Raw genomic sequence first — 17,916 nt, 5'->3', positions numbered from 1 at the left:
AACATTTTCACAGTGAACATGTTAAAATAACTTTTGGCTTGTTTCAGGGCGAAGGAAAAGCTTGAAAATCCAAATATTTTAAGAATTTCTTTCTTTGGATGTGTGATACCAGGTCTTCAGCTGTCCTTAGAAATGACAGGTGTTGTTTGCAGGACCTGTTTCTATAGACAAGCCTGAAGTTTTTGTCCTTTTAAAACTTTACTGTTAGGCTCTAATTTCCATGTTTGGCTTCCTACTTGTTTCCTGTTTGGAAAACTGACTTGCCACTTCTTAAATATTGCACTTGCCTTGATAAAACTTGTCAGATGTAGCAGGTATTCAGTGAAGGTCTCTTGATTGCTGGCTGTTGGTCGGCCCTTCTTCCTGTTGGCTTGCAGGAAGATTATTTGGTTGTCTTTGGCAGCAAAGACATTAATTCTGTGTTGCCAGAGATTCTCAAGATCAGCTGGATTTGCCTTTGGATGGAACCTAAAGGGCTGTTAAGTTTAATATTTTGTGAACTCTGGTGCTGCCAGCAGTTATTAATGATTAAATACAGCCCCAGATTTTTGGGCACACTGATCTCTGATGGAATTCTCCCTTTCCATATAATCTGAAAGTACTGAAGCCTTGCACATTTTCTAATGGCATAGAATGTTCTCTGCTTTCACAGATCTCTTACCTGCCTTAGTAGTCAAATAAACCATTAGATTACCACAGATTGAAAATAAAGAAAATCCTTGTTCAAGTTGGCAAGTTTTCAATAGTTATACGGAATTAACTTGATTATATTTCAGCTTTATTTAAATAAGTTATAAATAATAAGAGGATGCACTTGATTTATGGTATGCCTGTTGTACTGAGATATAAAAGATCAAACCCCTGTAATCCTTTGTATTTAGAATCTTTAAAGGACAATACACACCAGGTCACTCGGGTGGGGGAGATTGGAATTAAAACTTTACTTGGGTTATATCTTAAAAAGATGACCTGTACCAAATTGTTGTGTGGCACAACTCTCATTATGTATTAGAAACCATTCTAAACCAGAAGTTTGGAAGGTCAGAGATCAGTTTAAGTGCACATAAAGGGTGTGTAGATGACTTTCCCTAGGCATTGTCTGTAGCTAACAGGAGGATTCTATGTGGACAACTGGGACCATGAACTTTGAGTCAAGGCTCTGGAAAAGCAGAACTCTCCTCTGGCAACAGAAGATGAGCTTGGCTAAGCTAAAACTTCCTTTGTGTGTATGTATATCTCCTGAAATCACTGTGTGTGAAAACTGGGAAATAGCTCTATAGATTTTTTTCAATGTTATAAATGTGCAGTCTTAACTGTGAAAGGGAAATTTTGCTGTGCACTGGGTTTCTTCTTTTTTTTTGAGGTGGAAGATAAAGAGGAATTTCTTGTATTCACAAAGGGGTATGAGATGATACAGGGAATTAGGCAGTGATTCAAATCCCCAAGCTGCTGTCATAATTGGATCATCCTCCTCCTCTTCTGGTCTGGAGTTTGGCTTGCAGTGCTCCAACTTTCTGTGAAGCTGAGCTGTACTGTTTTTGCTTTATGCCAGATTTATTCCAGATGCCTTTGGAAATCAACCAAAGCCCTCATCCTAACAGTATCAGCATTTTCTCTTAAGATCTAATCCTAATTTTCTGTATTTGGGAGATGGAGTGATCAAGATCTTGTAGTATGGCTCATTTTAAAGGTTTTATTCTCAGGTCTGTGCTCTCAGACAAGAGAAGCAAAACCTTTTTAGCTCTTCCCTTTTCCTAACACACTGATTAAAGGACAGTATGTGAAGAAAAAGCAGGAAGGAGTGCTGCTGTATTGTTCAATTCCTGTATGAAAGACTTAAACCTGGGGAATAATGGCAGAATATTCACTTCAAATGCACGTATTTCACTTTTCTTAACTGGTTCTTTACAGAAGTTACATCTTGTGAGAATGCATTTCATTACTGAAATTACCAACTACACCTTGTATTTTGAAAATAATGGCATTTAATCTTGTTTGGAAAACAATTACTTGTGGTTCCTGCCTCATCTGGACTAAGTAAAATGAGATAATGAAGGAGCTGTTACTTGCACTTAGTTTGCATTATCACACTGCAGGTTATGTATAAACTTAACTGTCAGTACAATAAGGGATAGCTTATTGAAAAATTCTACAGATTGTTCTTCTGAAACTTTTCTGTGACCATGTGATCCTAATGATCTGTATAGATTTGTATATTGTGTATATTTTACTGAGATGGGTGAAGTGTTGAACAGTTAATTTAACTCTGAAATAGCATTAACTTTTTTTTGTTCCCACTGGTTTTCAAATAACTGTGTCTGTCCTTATTTACATTGGCATGTCTGTCAGGTGGCATGTGGTATTGTGCTCTCTCTTTTTGTTTTGGTTGGATAAATGCACAATATTAGAGTCTCTAAGTAAGCCCTATTTGTTTTATGCTACTTAAAAGTAAATGGTAAAGCACTGGTTTTTGGTTCTGGCCTAAGGCCAGAAGCTTCACTTTTTTTTTTTTTTTTTTTTTTTTTTTTTGCTTTGAAATTGTTGTAATTCTAGCAATAGGTACTGTGAATTAATTATTGTTGGCATTCAGTTATGAAGGAGTTGTCTTGCTGTGATTTTCTGTTAGGTAAGCGTGGTCCAAGACTCAGTAAATATATCAGGACAGTCTAATACAAACACTTTGAAGGTACCTGAATGTCGACTAGCAGAAGATTTAGGGAATCTCTGGGAAACAACAAGATTTACAGATTGCAGTTTTTATGTAGGAGGACAAGAATTCAAAGCTCATAAATCTGTCCTTGCAGGTACTTTCTACTTTTGTATTGTTATTATTTTGTAATTTAAATCACTATAAGTTTAAAATTTGATTATATTCAATATTTACTTTTCTTGATACAGCACGATCTCCAGTTTTTAATGCAATGTTTGAACATGAAATGGAGGAAAGCAAAAAGGTAAGTTTCACTGAAAATGTTGCATGTCAATATTTGTACCTTGTGAAAGAGGAAAACATTGTGGAAAACTTGAGGCAGAGCAGATTGAGGAGGATGATGGTTCTTATGGTGCATGAAGGACAGTTCCTGAACCTCCCCTGGTGAGTGCTGAGGGAACTTGTATAGAAAGAGTGGAGAGGTGCTGGATGATTTGGATTTTTTCAGGTACTTGTATCTGCCCTAGGTAATAATCTTTTTAAACATTAGCTACTGGTGTAATTGACCTGGTAATCTCTGCCCCTTTGTGCCTCAGTTTGTCTCTTCCTATCGGCTGATTGACTTGCCTAAGGTTTTGCTGTAGAGTATTGAAGTGTTTTTTATGGTAACCAAGGAACAAGAGGTAGATTATGACTGGAATTAAGCCCTCAGGCAGTGGAACACCTTTTCATTCACAGCTTCTGCAGGCACTTGACCTGTGTAAGTGTTTTGGATGGATGGTTTCTTAATCAGCAAAGTGCTGACTTCTGCTTTTATGCACTTGATGTCTCCCACAGCAAGGAGCTGTTTGTGTCTTTCTTGAAGAATTATCAAAAGTGGGTTGGTTATAGGCAGAATCCATTAAAAGGTGAGGAACTGATCACCTCACAGAAGTGTTATGATAGATGATCATAATTTGGTTTTGAAAACTGCAAGATGCCACTTGTGTGCACAAACACATTGGGTGAATGTGGTGCTGTGGTACAGCTGAGGGTCACTTTACTTCCCAATACCTCTCCAGTTGGGAAACTGTCACAGGTGAAGTGGAGTATTGGGAGCATTTTATTTAGGTTCCTGGACTGAAAGAGGCCCAAACATGTCATAACTTGATTAATGTGCCATGCCAGGCCTTTGCCTTCATCAGCAGTGGATCTCCTGTGCAGCCCTCCTCCTGGACACTGATAGGAAACCAGACCATGCACATCTCCTGTGCCTGGGATTTTTACACTCCTTTCAAAAGTCTGGTGTTTGCTTCTACATCTTTGGCATCATTTCCCACTTCATTAGTTGTTTATAGGGGATGCTGTTATAGGGTTGGTCAAGCTTGCAATGCCACTGTTGTATTATGGCAATTTTCAGCTGTGTGATGTCAGTTCAATGTGTTTGATTTTTGGATTCTCAAAACTTAAACCTAAGTTTAAGTTGAGCCAAGAATGGCTCAATTTGCTCTGTCTGCTGCTCTGACCTCTGATATTCCAAACACATTGTCTTTGTGTTGGAATCTCAGAAGCATTTTTTAATATTCCTGAAACTGTCTTGATTTTTATGTACAGTCTGTGTGATAGAGTCCAGAGTTATGCATTTCTAGGAAAAAAATTACAATTACTTTGTATTGCTGGAACTTTCCCAGCTGATTTCTGCCTAAGTTTTAGGAGCTTTTTTGATTGCTTTCTCCTTAACATTGTTGAATGTTACCTTAAATTTGTAAGGATTTTGTATGGTGGATGGTGAATGAAAACTTGTAGCATGCATGCTGATGATATTTAATATTCACTTTGAAATTGTAGCTAAATTGCAAAGACTTTTATTGATTCTTCTTCTTTACCAGAATCGTGTAGAAATAAATGATGTAGACCCTGAAGTTTTTAAAGAAATGATGAGATTCATTTACACAGGAAAAGCACCAAACCTTGAAAAAATGGCTGACAATTTGTTGGCAGCTGCAGACAAAGTAAGTAATTGACTCCAAACTTCTCAAATCTGGTGTTTGCTTGGGGAATGCTGATTAAAAAAAAAATCTTACTTTCAGATTGTTTGATATATATTTTGCGTTTTTAAAACATGAAGAAGCAGTTCTCATCAGAAATGAAGAAGGATAGCAGAAACTTTTTTAGCAGTAGAAGTCTGATAAATCTTTTTTTAAAGAGAAGTGTTTCAGGTATTTATTTAGTATAAATTTTTTTAGAAATTGGATTATCTTCCTTACAAATTGAGTAGTTATAATCTTTCATCTCTTTGTTGGAACCTTGTCTACTCTTAAAATTGTTGCTCTTTCTAATACTTTTTTCTATTGTGATTTTTGAGATGAAGGGATTTACAGCAGCTCAGCAAGTAAGAATTTTTTTGCATGCTGGCCTTGATTTAGGACATAATTGATAAATGTAGAGACTGTTATAAGGTTGATTTTATAAGGTTGGGTATTATAAGGTTGATATATATGATTGTCTGCAATACCAGAAAATAAAAATAAAACCTGTTCAGATGTGACATCCTTCAAAAAAGCACAGTTTATTAATGCAAAATATAATATAGGAATGCAGTTTTTTTCCCATCAAATTTCCTGTAGGCTGTATCAAAGGTATGAGGGAAATTAGGAAATTCTGAGATGGATTGGGGATAAAGTTAAATTTGTTTTAAACAATGTAGCTGATAAAACTCCATTGTATCATTTCTTCCCCCGCAGTTAGAGATGTGAACCTGTTCAGTGCTGATTTGGCTCCTTGCTCCTCCTCCCTTACCAAGAAGAATTGAAATGAAAACTTTTGAATGGGTTATTTTTGTTGTTTGATAAAAACTGTCAGCAAGGTCTCTAATTAGTTTTTGCCAAGCCTGATGCCTGGGTTACATTTGAGAACTGTTCAGTGCAGCCCATTGTGCTGTGCAGTACCTGTGGGGCAGCAGTTTGATGTTAAACTGGGGAGGCACCAAGCCTGGCTGGAAGTGTGTTAAGAACCGTAGAGATGAGGAGGGAAGGAATAATGAGTTTGAGGAATGATTAGTGCAGTTTTTCTCTCTCTGCAGTATGCACTGGAACGGCTGAAGGTGATGTGTGAGGAAGCACTCTGTAGTAACCTCTCGGTAGAAAATGTTGCTGACATTCTTATCCTCGCAGATTTGCACAGCGCTGAACAGCTAAAAGCACAAGCAATAGACTTTATTAACAGGCAAGTAATACTTGTGAGACTCTAAATATATTTGTGTTTATGTTTGGTGTACTTTTTCAATAATAGCACACTTCTCTCTTGCAGGTGCAGTGTTCTTAGACAACTTGGGTGTAAAGATGGGAAAAACTGGAATAGCAAGTAAGTTTCCCTGCCCCACGATGTTCTGTACAAACACTGCTAAGTAGACTGCAGATCTTAAGAACTGTTGCTTCATTTCCACACTACTGAGGCCTGTCACTGACTGTAAGTAAAGCAGGATTCAGCAGATGCTACCCCAGTTATGATTGTGACTCTCCCCTTAAGTGACAGGGAATGTTAGCTGCTCTCCAGTGTGAGATCCTAACAATAGCTGGTTTCATTCCCTCTCCCAGGGGCATAGTGCTGTGAGGTGATGGAAGCAGCCTTTATAGAGAAAACCATTCTCATGGGTATCCAGGTTTGTGCCTGGAGGAGTGATAGTCCCAGTGTGGTTTTGAGACTTGCTTGGGTCAGTCTGAGCCTGCAGTATTTCCACAGAAAGGAGGGCAGTTGCTGTCTTTGCCTTTGGGGACTTGTTTGTGCACCTTCCCACATGCCAGCACAAGAGCTCTGGTGGCCACACAACTCGTCAGTCAGGTCCCTCTGACTCTGAGGCTCCTGCCTACACTGGAAATAGGTTGAGGCTGTGTGGCTCAGGCCCTGGCACTGATTGCAGCAGCTCAAGTGAATCACAGAGTGGAAGACAGCCAGCTGCAGAATAGCTGGTGGTAGGCTCCAACAGTGTAAGGGCAGTGGAGCACTTATTTATTACCATCAGAATCTCCAGAGAACTTAAAGGCTGTGTTGTACCACTTAGTTCAAATTATTGCTTCTCCTTGAAACAAAAAAGGTTTCACAGGCGTAGTGATTGAGCATGATGTGGAAAACAAGTGGGTGTTTAAAGGTAAATAGTAAAATACCAGTAATAGAGATAAGTCAGAATCATAACTATGTAACTACTTGATACATTTCTTCTCAATGATTTGGAAGTACCTGAGCTGATTTCTGTCTTGCTAGTTAACATGCTGGTTATCTTTGCTCCAGCTGAAACATCTACAGTAATTCAGGGAAATAATATGAGAGGGACTGGCTTAATTTGCTGGCTCTGGGCACCAGGGAGTCTGAACTTCAGTATTGTTTCTCAAGGCTCTTCCCTTCACTGACTTGCAGTAGCAGATTAAAGATTTGCATTAGAAATTACCCAAAGATTAGAGATCATGTGGTGTAGAGGTCAGCTGATAACTTCATGCTTGATAATATTCCTGAAACAGCATGAGGGTGTTCACTATAAGCTTTTGAAAATGCAGAGCAATGGGAACTTGGGATTGATGCATATTAGTTCTAAATTACAAATTTATCCTGTGTCAGTGTTACATGCAACCCAGCCAATATAATATTCTTCATGTGCAAAGTGAATTTTTTGCTTTTTTTCTATTATTTCACCAAAAAGTAAATACACACACTGAGTAAATACATAGTTTTTTATCTCCTGGGTTGTCAGTGTGATACTTGCTGAACTCTGTTGTTGCTTTTGTGTTAGTTAAAAATCAACAGTGGCCATTGAAAGCTATTTTGAATGTGGCCCATCATCTGCACTAAAAAAAGTGAATATTCTCAATATGCTCCACTGGTACTTAGACTGCAGGCTCCCAGTGAAGGGGTCTGGAGCCTGCCAGCTAATCTGCCTTCATGGCTCTTTCTAGGAGATGAGCTACATCATTTTTGAGGCAGTTTCAGCTGATTCATCTTGTCATCCTTCTCTCTCCCCAAATTGAGCATGTCCTTTTATGTAATGAGATTATCATGTCTTCCCTTGCTTTTTGTCTCTGCACTATACCTCATTTTCTTCTAGTTTCCCTCTTTATTGTTTCTCATGAGCAATTTCAAGGTGGTTATTCTGACACCTCTAGCTGAGGTCTGGCTGGTACTGAGTAGAGCAGAACAAGTACCTTTTGTCCCACATCTGATTATAGTTCTATACCCAAATTGCAAATTGTTGCTTCTCTCTGTAGGCACCCTCCCTGGTATCCAGTCTGTCCCACAATATTTGACTGCACTTCTGCCTTGCCTGCTCTTCTCCACTGTGCATTTGGTTTGTAAAATGGTGTGACTGTTGTTAATGCTTCTGTTTTCAGCCAAGCAACAGACATAATGGAAACTGCAGGCTGGAAGTCCATGATCCACTCCCACCCTCACTTAGTAGCCGAGGCCTTTCGCGCTCTGGCGTCTGCACAGTGTCCACAGTTTGGCATTCCACGCAAACGGCTAAAACAGTCCTGAAATCTTCCATGGACTCTAGAGAGATTGGACTGACTCCACTCCTCCTTGTCCAGAGGTGTTTTCACAAACCATAACAAGAGTTTTTGTTATCCTTGTCCACAGAACAGAAGCTGAAAAAGCCTATTGTTTGCTTTTCAGATGGATAATTTATGGTTTAATCCTCAGCTTTAAATTAGACTGATTACTCTAATTCACTGAAAGGCCTTAAATTATCTTCAATGACTCTCTAGTCCATATAGTCTAATGTATCTTGATTTTTTTATTATTATTTTTTAATGTGCCTTGTCTTTTTGACTAGGCTCTGCAGGATTGCACTAGCTCCATAATGCAGTAAAGTTGATAACTGAAGATTAATTTTTGAAAGGGATCTTCCATTATTTTCAGAAGAAAAAAGAAAAGGATTATAGTTTGGTCCTGTGCTAACTGGAAGGTTTTGGCTCTCATTAAAAACACTTGAACCAGAGGCACATCGTGTACCCTAGGCAAGTGCTAAATATAGGGAGAGCCTGTTTACCTTCAGCAAATGCTCACAGGCTATTTATGGCAATATACTGCTTTGAACATAATTTATTTTTCATTGTGGGGGCAAATATGCAATGGTTTGGCCCAAAAATGTATTTTCATTACAGTTTGTAATGCTTATTGTGTGTGTGTGTCAAAGCTGTCCAAGCGGTGAAGAGAAACACAGAATAAACCTTTGGCTTGTGTTTCTTTATGGTCCATTATTAGTTTACATTTAATGCAGAACTGAACGAGAGGTAAAAGAGATCAATGTGAAAAGGAATAGTGTTGTATATGGAATAAATATATCCCAGTGTATGGCTGCATAGAAAAGTCAAGGATGCATAGAATGACCAAATGCAAATTGAGGAAATGGGCCAAATGGATTTTGAATATGCACTTTTAATGTGTAACTTTTGTATGTTGTGTGGTACATATATATTTTGCTTTTGATGAATTAATGAGGTACAGGTAATTGTGGCTTAACTTTTTAGATACATTTTAAGATGCCCACAGCCACATGGGATTTAGTTTTGTTAGAAAAGAAAGGCATGTCTTTTTAAGACTCAATTGAAGGTGGCTATTGCGAGCTTTCATATTTAAGTAACAGAATATTTTCGCTTATTTGAAAAAGGCATGTGAATGGTAAAAACTTTGAGGGGATTTTTCCCATCTTGGCGTACGTGCATGGCTCCCACAAACAACCTGGGGAGGCTGTGCACACATCCAGGAGTAGTTCCCTGAAATGTCAGATGGTATCTGCAAGCAGAGACTTGCTCAGTCTTGCATTTCAGTTATTGTACTAGCATTGTGGATGGTATTGAAATTCTGCATAATGTGGATGGTATTGAAATTCTGCATAATGTGAAAAGGATGAAACATTTGTAAACTGCTTGTCATGGGCCAGTTCTTTACTATATGAACCTTAGCTTTAATATCAACATCCTCAGTGTTTGATAGCTTTGTTTACAATTGGGAGGAAAAGTCTGCAGTAGTGCACACTCTAAATGTTCCCTGAGTTATTGCATTGAGTTTACTGTAATAGTGATAATATGCTGTATTTCTTTTTTTTGGGGGGAAGATTTTGGTTTTACAGTGGGGAATGGGAGGAGATCTCACCTAATTTATAAACATCTTTGCGTAAGGGTTTGAGTTTGCCTATTAAAAAAAGTCATGTAGGGAAGAGAGAGGAAGAATTTCAGATTGTTTCTCCATCCTCATTTCATTGAGATTCATCTGACTTGCTCTGAATAAAATTTTTACAGGAAAGAATATATAATTTTATATGTTGACATCTAGTAAACCACTTACAAAGGTAAATTGGAAGAAAATGCCCAGTCCAATTTTGAAGACTAAAACCTCTAAACATGAACTTTTTCTTACCCTCTAGCTAAATCTTCATGATGGCTAAAGTGTAAAATCAGAAATTTTAATAATACACAAGGCATCAAATTATATATTTACAGAGGTTTATCCATTTTTAAATATTTATCTAAGATAAGGTCTCATAAGCATTCTCCACAACAGGAGGGGAAGGTGTTTATTCCAAAACCATGTTTTTGCTGCACTGTGTGATGTGCTGGGACTACAGCTCCTCATCCTCATCACTGTAAAACTCACAGCGCTCACGTGCAAAGTGACTTGAATATTTAATGCTGTAATGATTGCCCAGGTCAACCTGTTCTAAAGTAACAACAGACAGTAATCAGATGGAAAGTGTAAGGATTTCTAGAATTATTATTTTTTAAAGCCTAATAGCACACTTTGTACCAAAAAAAGTCAGACACTGTGCTGTGATATCATCTGCACCACAGAGTGTCCCCATCTCAAGCCAGGAAAGAGCCCTCTGCTGATCCCATCTGGTTAAATTGGACTTTATTTATTTATGTTTTCAAGTTCTGACAGATCTTGAGAAAAAGGCAAAGCAGTTGCTGTATTCTTAAGTGAGTGCACTAATTATTCACCTCTTTAATTACCCACATGCAGTGTTGTCACTGGAACGGGACACTGATCATTCCAACCTTCCCCTTTGGATTCAGTAGCTCGGTTTCATTCCCCACATCTCAAGAACTTGCCCTTAAAGCCTCAGTTGGAAGTGCAGCAGATCAGGAATAATCAGTGGTCAGGTTTTCCCAGGCTGAAGTCCTGGGGGTTTTCCCTCCAGGTTAGGAATATGCCGTATGAAGGTGCCACGTTTTGGCTTGCCAACACTACTCTCTCAGATAGATGTGAACCACCACTTCTGTGCTTTTCTGGGGAGAACCCTGCATGTGTCCTGTGTGTGTGTGTGTGCGTGCGTGTGTGTGTGACTGTGTGGTGTTTTTTGTCAAGGGTGACTTTCTAAAAATAAGGACTCAATTTGCTGTTAAAATGCTATTATGTATTATATATATATTTTTTTTTTCTCCATTCAAACCTCTCCTAGGGAGATGCTTTGGGTGGAAGTTGCTTCAATAAATAATCCTTATTTCCTAGTCCATTTACTGCATGCAGAAGTATGAACACATTGTGCCTTTTTAGGAAACTGTTGCAATGAAGGGATGATTTAACAGGGTGCAAGATCTTTGTAAAACGTATTTTTAAAGGTGAAGAAGAATACTCTTTGGTACACAATTGAGATGGAAAAGTTCAAGTTGCATTTGACCTCTGTTGCATGTTGATTCTTGCTTCCTAAATTCAATTTCACCCAGGTACAAACTACATGAACAAGTGGAATATGTATTACAGATACAAGTTGAGTAATGGTATATTTTTGTGAAACTGTGATAATATTTGCTGTTACAAGATAAGTGTATGTCAAAACATGATAATCATGGACACAAGGTTACTCTAGTTCTGATGTTTTTCTACACATTGAGTATTTAGTATAAAATTCACCTTTGCACAGGAGATCAGTAGAGGACCTACACGGAGATTGTGTTCCTTTTAAATCCTCACAGCAGGGCTTCTCCTTTGGGAGGATAAAAGCCATGTGCAGTGTTTGAAACTGTGTTTCACAGAAGGCAGTGAATTGCAAATGTGAGGTACTGCTACCTGAAATGTTGTCGAATTTTGTTGAATTTTACAGTTGATTAAAATTCCTAAAATTCCTAAGCTTAATTGCTTTTTTTTTTTTTTTTAATTGACAAATGGAATGTTACCTGTCCTCTGTCTGTTGTCAATAGTGTATTTAGTGCAGAGCTTAGCTCCTTAGCTAGCCAAGACACTTAGTCTCATATCTTGGCTTCTGCTTACAGTAAATGGACTATGTTTGTAAAGGGAATTCACTATTTCAAGTGTTTTGCAAGGAACTTCACTGTATTTGTAACCTGGTTTTTGAAGGCTTAAGATCAATGAGTCCTATTTTAGAAGTTAAACCAGTGAAATGACTTGGACCTGTTTTGGGGTGAAAATGATATAAAGAATTCAGATATGTAAACAGTCGTATCAAACCATCCAGCCTTTTTTTATCAGCTGATGTTAATGGTGAAATACTTTTTGTACCTTGTTGCTGAAAATATTTTTGCGTTTCAGCACATCAAGTTACAATAAAGTTGTTACTTATACAGAGTGTGTCTGTCTTTATTTGTTGTGATTATAAATACACTGTTGATATGTGGTTTTGGACATGAAAATTATGATGTCAAGGTAAGTTATTTTATAAGAAGTGTGTGTCTGGGTAGGTACATGCAAAATTCTCCAGGTGTGCTTAAAACAAAAAATTCATCCCTTAAATGGCTCCACAATGATCCAGTCTAAGGTTCCTCATGGGGTTTATATCAATAATATCATAACTCACATCCCCACAGACAGCTCAGTAACCTCTGAGGGGAACAGGACTGGTTAACAATGAGTGGTATCAGAATTATTTATACAATCCAAATGTCTGACATGAGCTTCAAATTCCAGATAAACAAAGAATATTAAACTTCATTATTTTTTTATTTAGAATGCTATATTTTTATCCTTTCTGAAGATGGTTTTCTTCCCAATTGTTTATCTTGTCATCATAAAAAAATTAACACCTATTTTTTTTTTATAGCAAATTCCAATTTTTTAAATGTGAAAACAGAACACATGAAGAAAGCTTTTTCTCCTTTTAGTTGAATATTGAAATTATTTTGCAGTGTTGGTCCAGTACTGTGTATATCCTCTTTCTTTAAAAGGGAGAAGCTCAAATATTGAATTTCTAGTGGTTTTTACCCTCTCAGCCTCTGTCACCATCTCTTGCTGTACAGGATTGCCTGTCCTGCCCTGTGCTGAAGGGATGGTTGATACTGAAGTATTTGAGTGCAGCCTGAGCAGTCAGGTGAGAAATTAAAGTTGATTAAGGTGAGTCTTTGTGCCACTACTCCAAACTTCATAGTATTAATGGTATCTATTAAATAGTATCTATGTTTTAGATGGCTTCAGTTACAATTACTATTCAAGGTAGAATATTACCCATTCCACTACACACTTTACTTGCCATGTTTATTAAGTAAATTACATTAAAGATGCAGCTGCTTCCATTACACACAAATAACTTTGCACTTAACATTGTGATAGTGTGCTAACAGAGGAAATGCTGTTAATTGCCACTTAAAATTAGTCTTGAACAGTTTATTTTTCTGCAAACATCTTGACAGTTTTCCCCTGGAAGAACATGTTTCTTCTTGTCAATTCTGAAGATTCCTTCTTTGTACTCTCAGAGGAAGTTGGAAAAAATATAAGGAGTCAAGTGGAGCATTTCAGATGTAAGATGCAAAGGATTTGCTTTTTCCATTACAACACTGCACCAAGGAAAAAACCCATCCCAGGCTCAGCTGAGAGAATTCTTGAGTGCTTTGGAATGGCATTCCAGGGGGTGTCAATCAGTTATATTTTAAACAGTATGTGAAGCTGGTGCTCTAAGTGTAAAATTGGGCTTCTTGGGAGTCAAGTATAAAGAACAGAAACAAGCTTGTGATTTTGAGACTCAGGAAAACAACTTTGGAGGGTTTGCATGGCCTTGGCTTACAGAGAAAGTACCAGGAGTGCCAGTTTTGAGCTCTTGGTTCAAGTGTTCTGAAGGAGCCTCAGAGCTGCAGCAATACCTGGTGATCATCATCCTGTCAGGCAGGGAGCAGGGCCTTCTTTGAAAATGTTACCTGACACCAACATTTTTGTCTTGCATTTTTAGCAGGGTTTGGAGCATAACAATATTTTCGTGCAGGTGCTGTGTTTCAATCAAGGGTAGGTGTATAATGAGTGGAAATCTCTGCTTTGCCCAACTTATGCATGTTTCATGCGTTGGCAGTGATAGTCATGCAGAAAATAAATTACACCATGTCAGACTTGGTGCTGCTGATCAGAATGGAGACAACTGGTGCTGCATTTTAAGCAGTCACAGTTTTTGACTTCCCACGTTTCTCCCTGCACAGTTGACTGAGCCATTTCTGTTTAAAAAGCTAAATTTTGAAGAGTATGCAAAAAACATTTTAATAGGATGAAATCTTAAAGCATAGAAGCTCTAGCTCCAGTCTGACCTATTTTAACCTTATGTGCCACATAAACTATTTATATTTTCCATTTTTAAGCTGGCTACTTTTTGGTAAGCTTTGAACTTAATTTTATGTATTATATGCACCATTTTCTAACCCAGCTGTATTTATTGAGTCTTGAAACTTTAAAACAAACCACCTACTTGCTACTGAAGTGTACAACTAAAATGCTTGCCTCCAGCAAAGACTTAATCTTGCCTCTGGTACTTGTGCTATGCCCAGATTAAGAGCTCTGGTGGTCTTTGTGAAGTCCACACCATATGTTTTTAAATGGAGAAAAAAATGTCAATTAAATGGTGCATCTTGTCACTGTCACCTCCTGCAGATGGGCTGCCCTTGTCAGACACACACATGAGGGAGTTCTTGCACTACCAAGCCCTCATTCCTCCCTCTCAGCAGGACTGGGAGTTACTGTGCTGGATCAGGAGTTTGTACCAACTCAACTCAAATAGAGGGCCATAAAATATTTGCATATTTATTGGCCGTTCTGGTCAAGATGAATTTGAGGCGTGGGTATGGGGCAGGGTGGATTTCTTTGAATGCAGCTTTTTCTTCAAATGCCTTGCTGTTCATCTCTTGTGTGTTTTTTGAATGAGTGCTGGCACCTCTCAAATAATGTACAGAAATACAAAATACCTGGTGAACCTGCAAATGCTTTGTAGTGAAATTTGAGGAAGTTCAATTTTGCTGATTTAAAGAAATGGAGATGCAAATTTCCTCATGACAGTGCCTTCTAGCAGAAAATGTGTAGTGTCAGATGTGGTTAATCTCAGAACAAACTATAAAAGGGGTTAAATTGTGTACTAGATTAGGAAAATACTCAGTATTTTACCAGTAGTGCTAGAATAGCAGGCATCTACTGACAAGCTGACAGACCAGAGAATTGAAACTTAATGAATCCTAATGCTTTCTGTCATGTACTTCAATTTTCTCAAATTATTTCTCCAATTAGTTCTAGTCTTTGTGAAGGCATGATTAATGATAATTAATACATTCTTATAATTTGCATATTCAATCTCCAGCGTTTCTAAAATAATACAGATTTGTGTATGTGAGTGAGGCTGGTTTGTCTGTTATTACTTTGGGGTGCTGGGGTTTTTCAGATTTTCAACTTTGTATTTCCAGTTGAACAGGGGGATTAAGATGGATGCATTAAGGAGTTTAGTGTGGTCTCTCCAAATAAATAATTTGGACATAACCCAAGGCTTCAATCTTTCCTGTAAAGATGTTTTCCTCCTTAGTGGATAGGTAAGGAATATAGGGGTACAAAGTTATTGTCGGGAGTTCAACTCATCCTGCATCAGCTTTGGGAAACATTTCCAGCTGCAGTGGGACAAAGCTGGGTAAATTCTGGAGGAAATCTGCTTTTCAGAGGTTGATTTTGGCTTGTTTATTTTATTTTATTTTTAGAGTCTCTATATGCCTCCTTTATGTTGTCATTAATTTTGTTTTACCCTTGCACCCATGGCAGGATTTATCCAAATAAATAATCATACAAATTTTGCATTTAAAATTAGTAGCATGAGATTTTGAAAGTCCCTGTTTTTTTGTCTGCACAGAAGCTCAGGTTTTCCATGCTGCTCTGCAGGTATCCAACATTTGACTCATTAAAACAAACCCAAAACCTGCCCCAGCTCTGGGAGCCTGCAAGAGTGGCAGGGTCTGTGTGTCTGAAATCAGCATCTCTTTGGGTAGCTCAAGAAATCCTTTTTGTTTAGATACACTTCATCTGAGAAATGGAGTGTTGGCAGTTTCAACTACTTTTTAAATCAATAAATACTTCATTCTAGTTGTTTTGCCACCCAGATAAATATGTAGTGTTTACTGGGGCAGTGTGCCCCAGTTAGATTCACCTCTGAATATTCTGTACAAATCATAATTGAAGTACTTAAGGAGAGTATAAAAACTGGCTTTACGGAAGAATTGTCCTGAAAAAAATAGTGTGGGTGTTCAGAATGTGTTGATTTGGTAACCAAGGTACACACTCAGCAGGAGGCTGCAGTTTTCCAATAAGGTATTGGAATATTCTGGGCAATTGGAAAACAAGGCAAAGGTAAAAAGTGCAGGTATTTTATCACTTTAAAGGAGAAATGTTTCAAGGACCAGGTTTGGGTATTTTTTTTTTTTTTTTAATAATCAGCTGTTGAGGGTCGTCCATGTGGTGTAAAAGTAAGCATTTTTAAGTTGGGCCAATTTTGTGTAATAAATACTCAAAGTTACACTCTTGGTCATAGTCATACTATGAACAGTTCTTGTATTTACTTTGTCAGTGCTGTCAAAAGGATCCATAATCTTATTGCTTGTTTGCAGAAAGCAAACTAAACATTTGTTCTGATTTCCCTGGATAAAAACATGTAGGGGAAGGTGCTATTGCACTGAGATTATCTTTAACATAAAGATAATAATAAAATAAACCTAGTTTGTGTTTTTGCATTAATTACAAAGACGGAAAGAAGTTCTTCCTGCTGTATTTTTCTTCATTGTTTAGAAGGAAGAATTGAACCTAGGGCTGGCTCAGCAATGTTCAGTGCCAGTGGGACAGCATCAGGAATTAAAATAAGCTTTATTTAGCTGTATGTAGAGATTCTCACCACAGAACCATCAATAGTGCTGTCATAATTTTGTAATCTTTGCTTGCTTCTTGTAGGGCTAAACTTGGTGCGAATTGGCTTCTATTCCTGCAGTTCCCCGGGGGTTAAAGAGCTGGGAGGGCAATGCTGCCCTGGAGGGAGGCGAGGGGTGAGGCTGGCACTGCTCACCTGCCACAGCCACAGTGCGAGGGGTTGTCAGCAGCTCTTTATTCAGAAGTTTGGCTTGGATCCTGAAGCTGGGGTGAAGTGAAGGAGGGCACCCCCGTGCCCACCCCAGTGCCCACCCCAGTGCCCACCCCAGGGCAGTGGGAGCAGCTGAGCAGCCAGAGGAACAATGGGGCCCTTGCAGTTTGCTGATGTTGTGATTGTTTTCTTGTACATCAACAGAAGAGTCGTCAAATAATGGATAAGCAGAGGGTGATGAGTGCTTTTATTTCCAGTGGATTTGGGTTGGAAGGACTTGGTCCCTTTCACATGGTAGGTCAGGTATTAGTTCCCATTTGTACCTTGCAGAATTTATTTTGTCTCCCTCTCCTGGCTATCAGCTGCTGGGAGTGGGTGAAGGGGAATGACAGTAAGGGAGAGATTCTGGCTGTGCTGGGCTCAGTAACCTGTTCCTGAGTGGGTGGGGGCAGGGCTGCTCTCACTGCTCTTGGGAAGAACTGCGGAAATCATTTGGAAGGGAAGAGAATCTTTCTTTAGTCCTTGCTGACACCATGTGTGTCCTTCTGCAGCCTGGAAAAGGGATTTGAACAAAGCCACATGGAAGAGCCTGGTGTGATGATGGTTTGTTTTCTGAAAATGTTGGTTTAGCAGAATATTGCCCTTATTGCAGAAATGCCTGAGCCAAATGCACGTGCACATTGTGAGCTTTAATGTGCTTTTGTATCCTGCAGTAGATTAAAATGTCAGTCAAATTCTCCATATTTCACAGTCCCCTCAAGTCCCTGGGGAAGGTGCACATGTCTTATGTTATGTATGTCCCACCAATAAAACAACCCTCTAGGAGGAAATCTGTGCAGGCCATACAGCAAGATGTCAAATTAATTGCACCAAAATAATGAGTTAGCACCAAATGCTAATTAAATATTGATGGAAGTCATACTTTCAATTATCTTCATTATGGCACAATGTTTTATGTAGACATGAAGTGCTGGGAATGTGGGCATAT

The 17,916-nt window shown here is 38.4% G+C and overlaps 1 protein-coding gene across 2 annotated transcripts in view; it reads left to right on the top strand.

The window, feature by feature from the left end:
- SPOPL (speckle type BTB/POZ protein like) overlaps positions 1 to 12,198 on the top strand; it is a 32,967-nt gene extending 20,769 nt beyond the window's left edge. Inside the window, exons 6-11 of one of the 2 annotated variants that reach the window (XR_014956672.1) lie at positions 2,627 to 2,804; positions 2,899 to 2,954; positions 4,519 to 4,641; positions 5,712 to 5,854; positions 5,939 to 6,097; positions 8,008 to 8,148. Coding sequence is in view for 1 of the 2 variants with exons in the window: in XM_021548628.4 (XP_021404303.3) it covers positions 2,627 to 2,804; positions 2,899 to 2,954; positions 4,519 to 4,641; positions 5,712 to 5,854; positions 5,939 to 5,992; positions 8,008 to 8,152 (699 nt within the window). In the remaining variant the exon portion in view is untranslated. Of the gene's footprint in view, positions 1 to 2,626; positions 2,805 to 2,898; positions 2,955 to 4,518; positions 4,642 to 5,711; positions 5,855 to 5,938; positions 6,098 to 8,007 lie in introns of both variants that reach the window. The other variant, XM_021548628.4, reaches the window with a different exon arrangement.
- The last annotated feature ends 5,718 nt before the right edge of the window (positions 12,199 to 17,916 follow it).

This window comes from Lonchura striata, chromosome 7 (genome assembly GCF_050655825.1).
Source record: "Lonchura striata isolate lonStrDom1 chromosome 7, ASM5065582v1, whole genome shotgun sequence".
Taxonomy (NCBI): domain Eukaryota; kingdom Metazoa; phylum Chordata; class Aves; order Passeriformes; family Estrildidae; genus Lonchura; species Lonchura striata.
The sequence above is the reverse complement of the archived record's forward strand: the minus strand, read 5'-3'. Positions and strand labels throughout refer to the sequence as shown.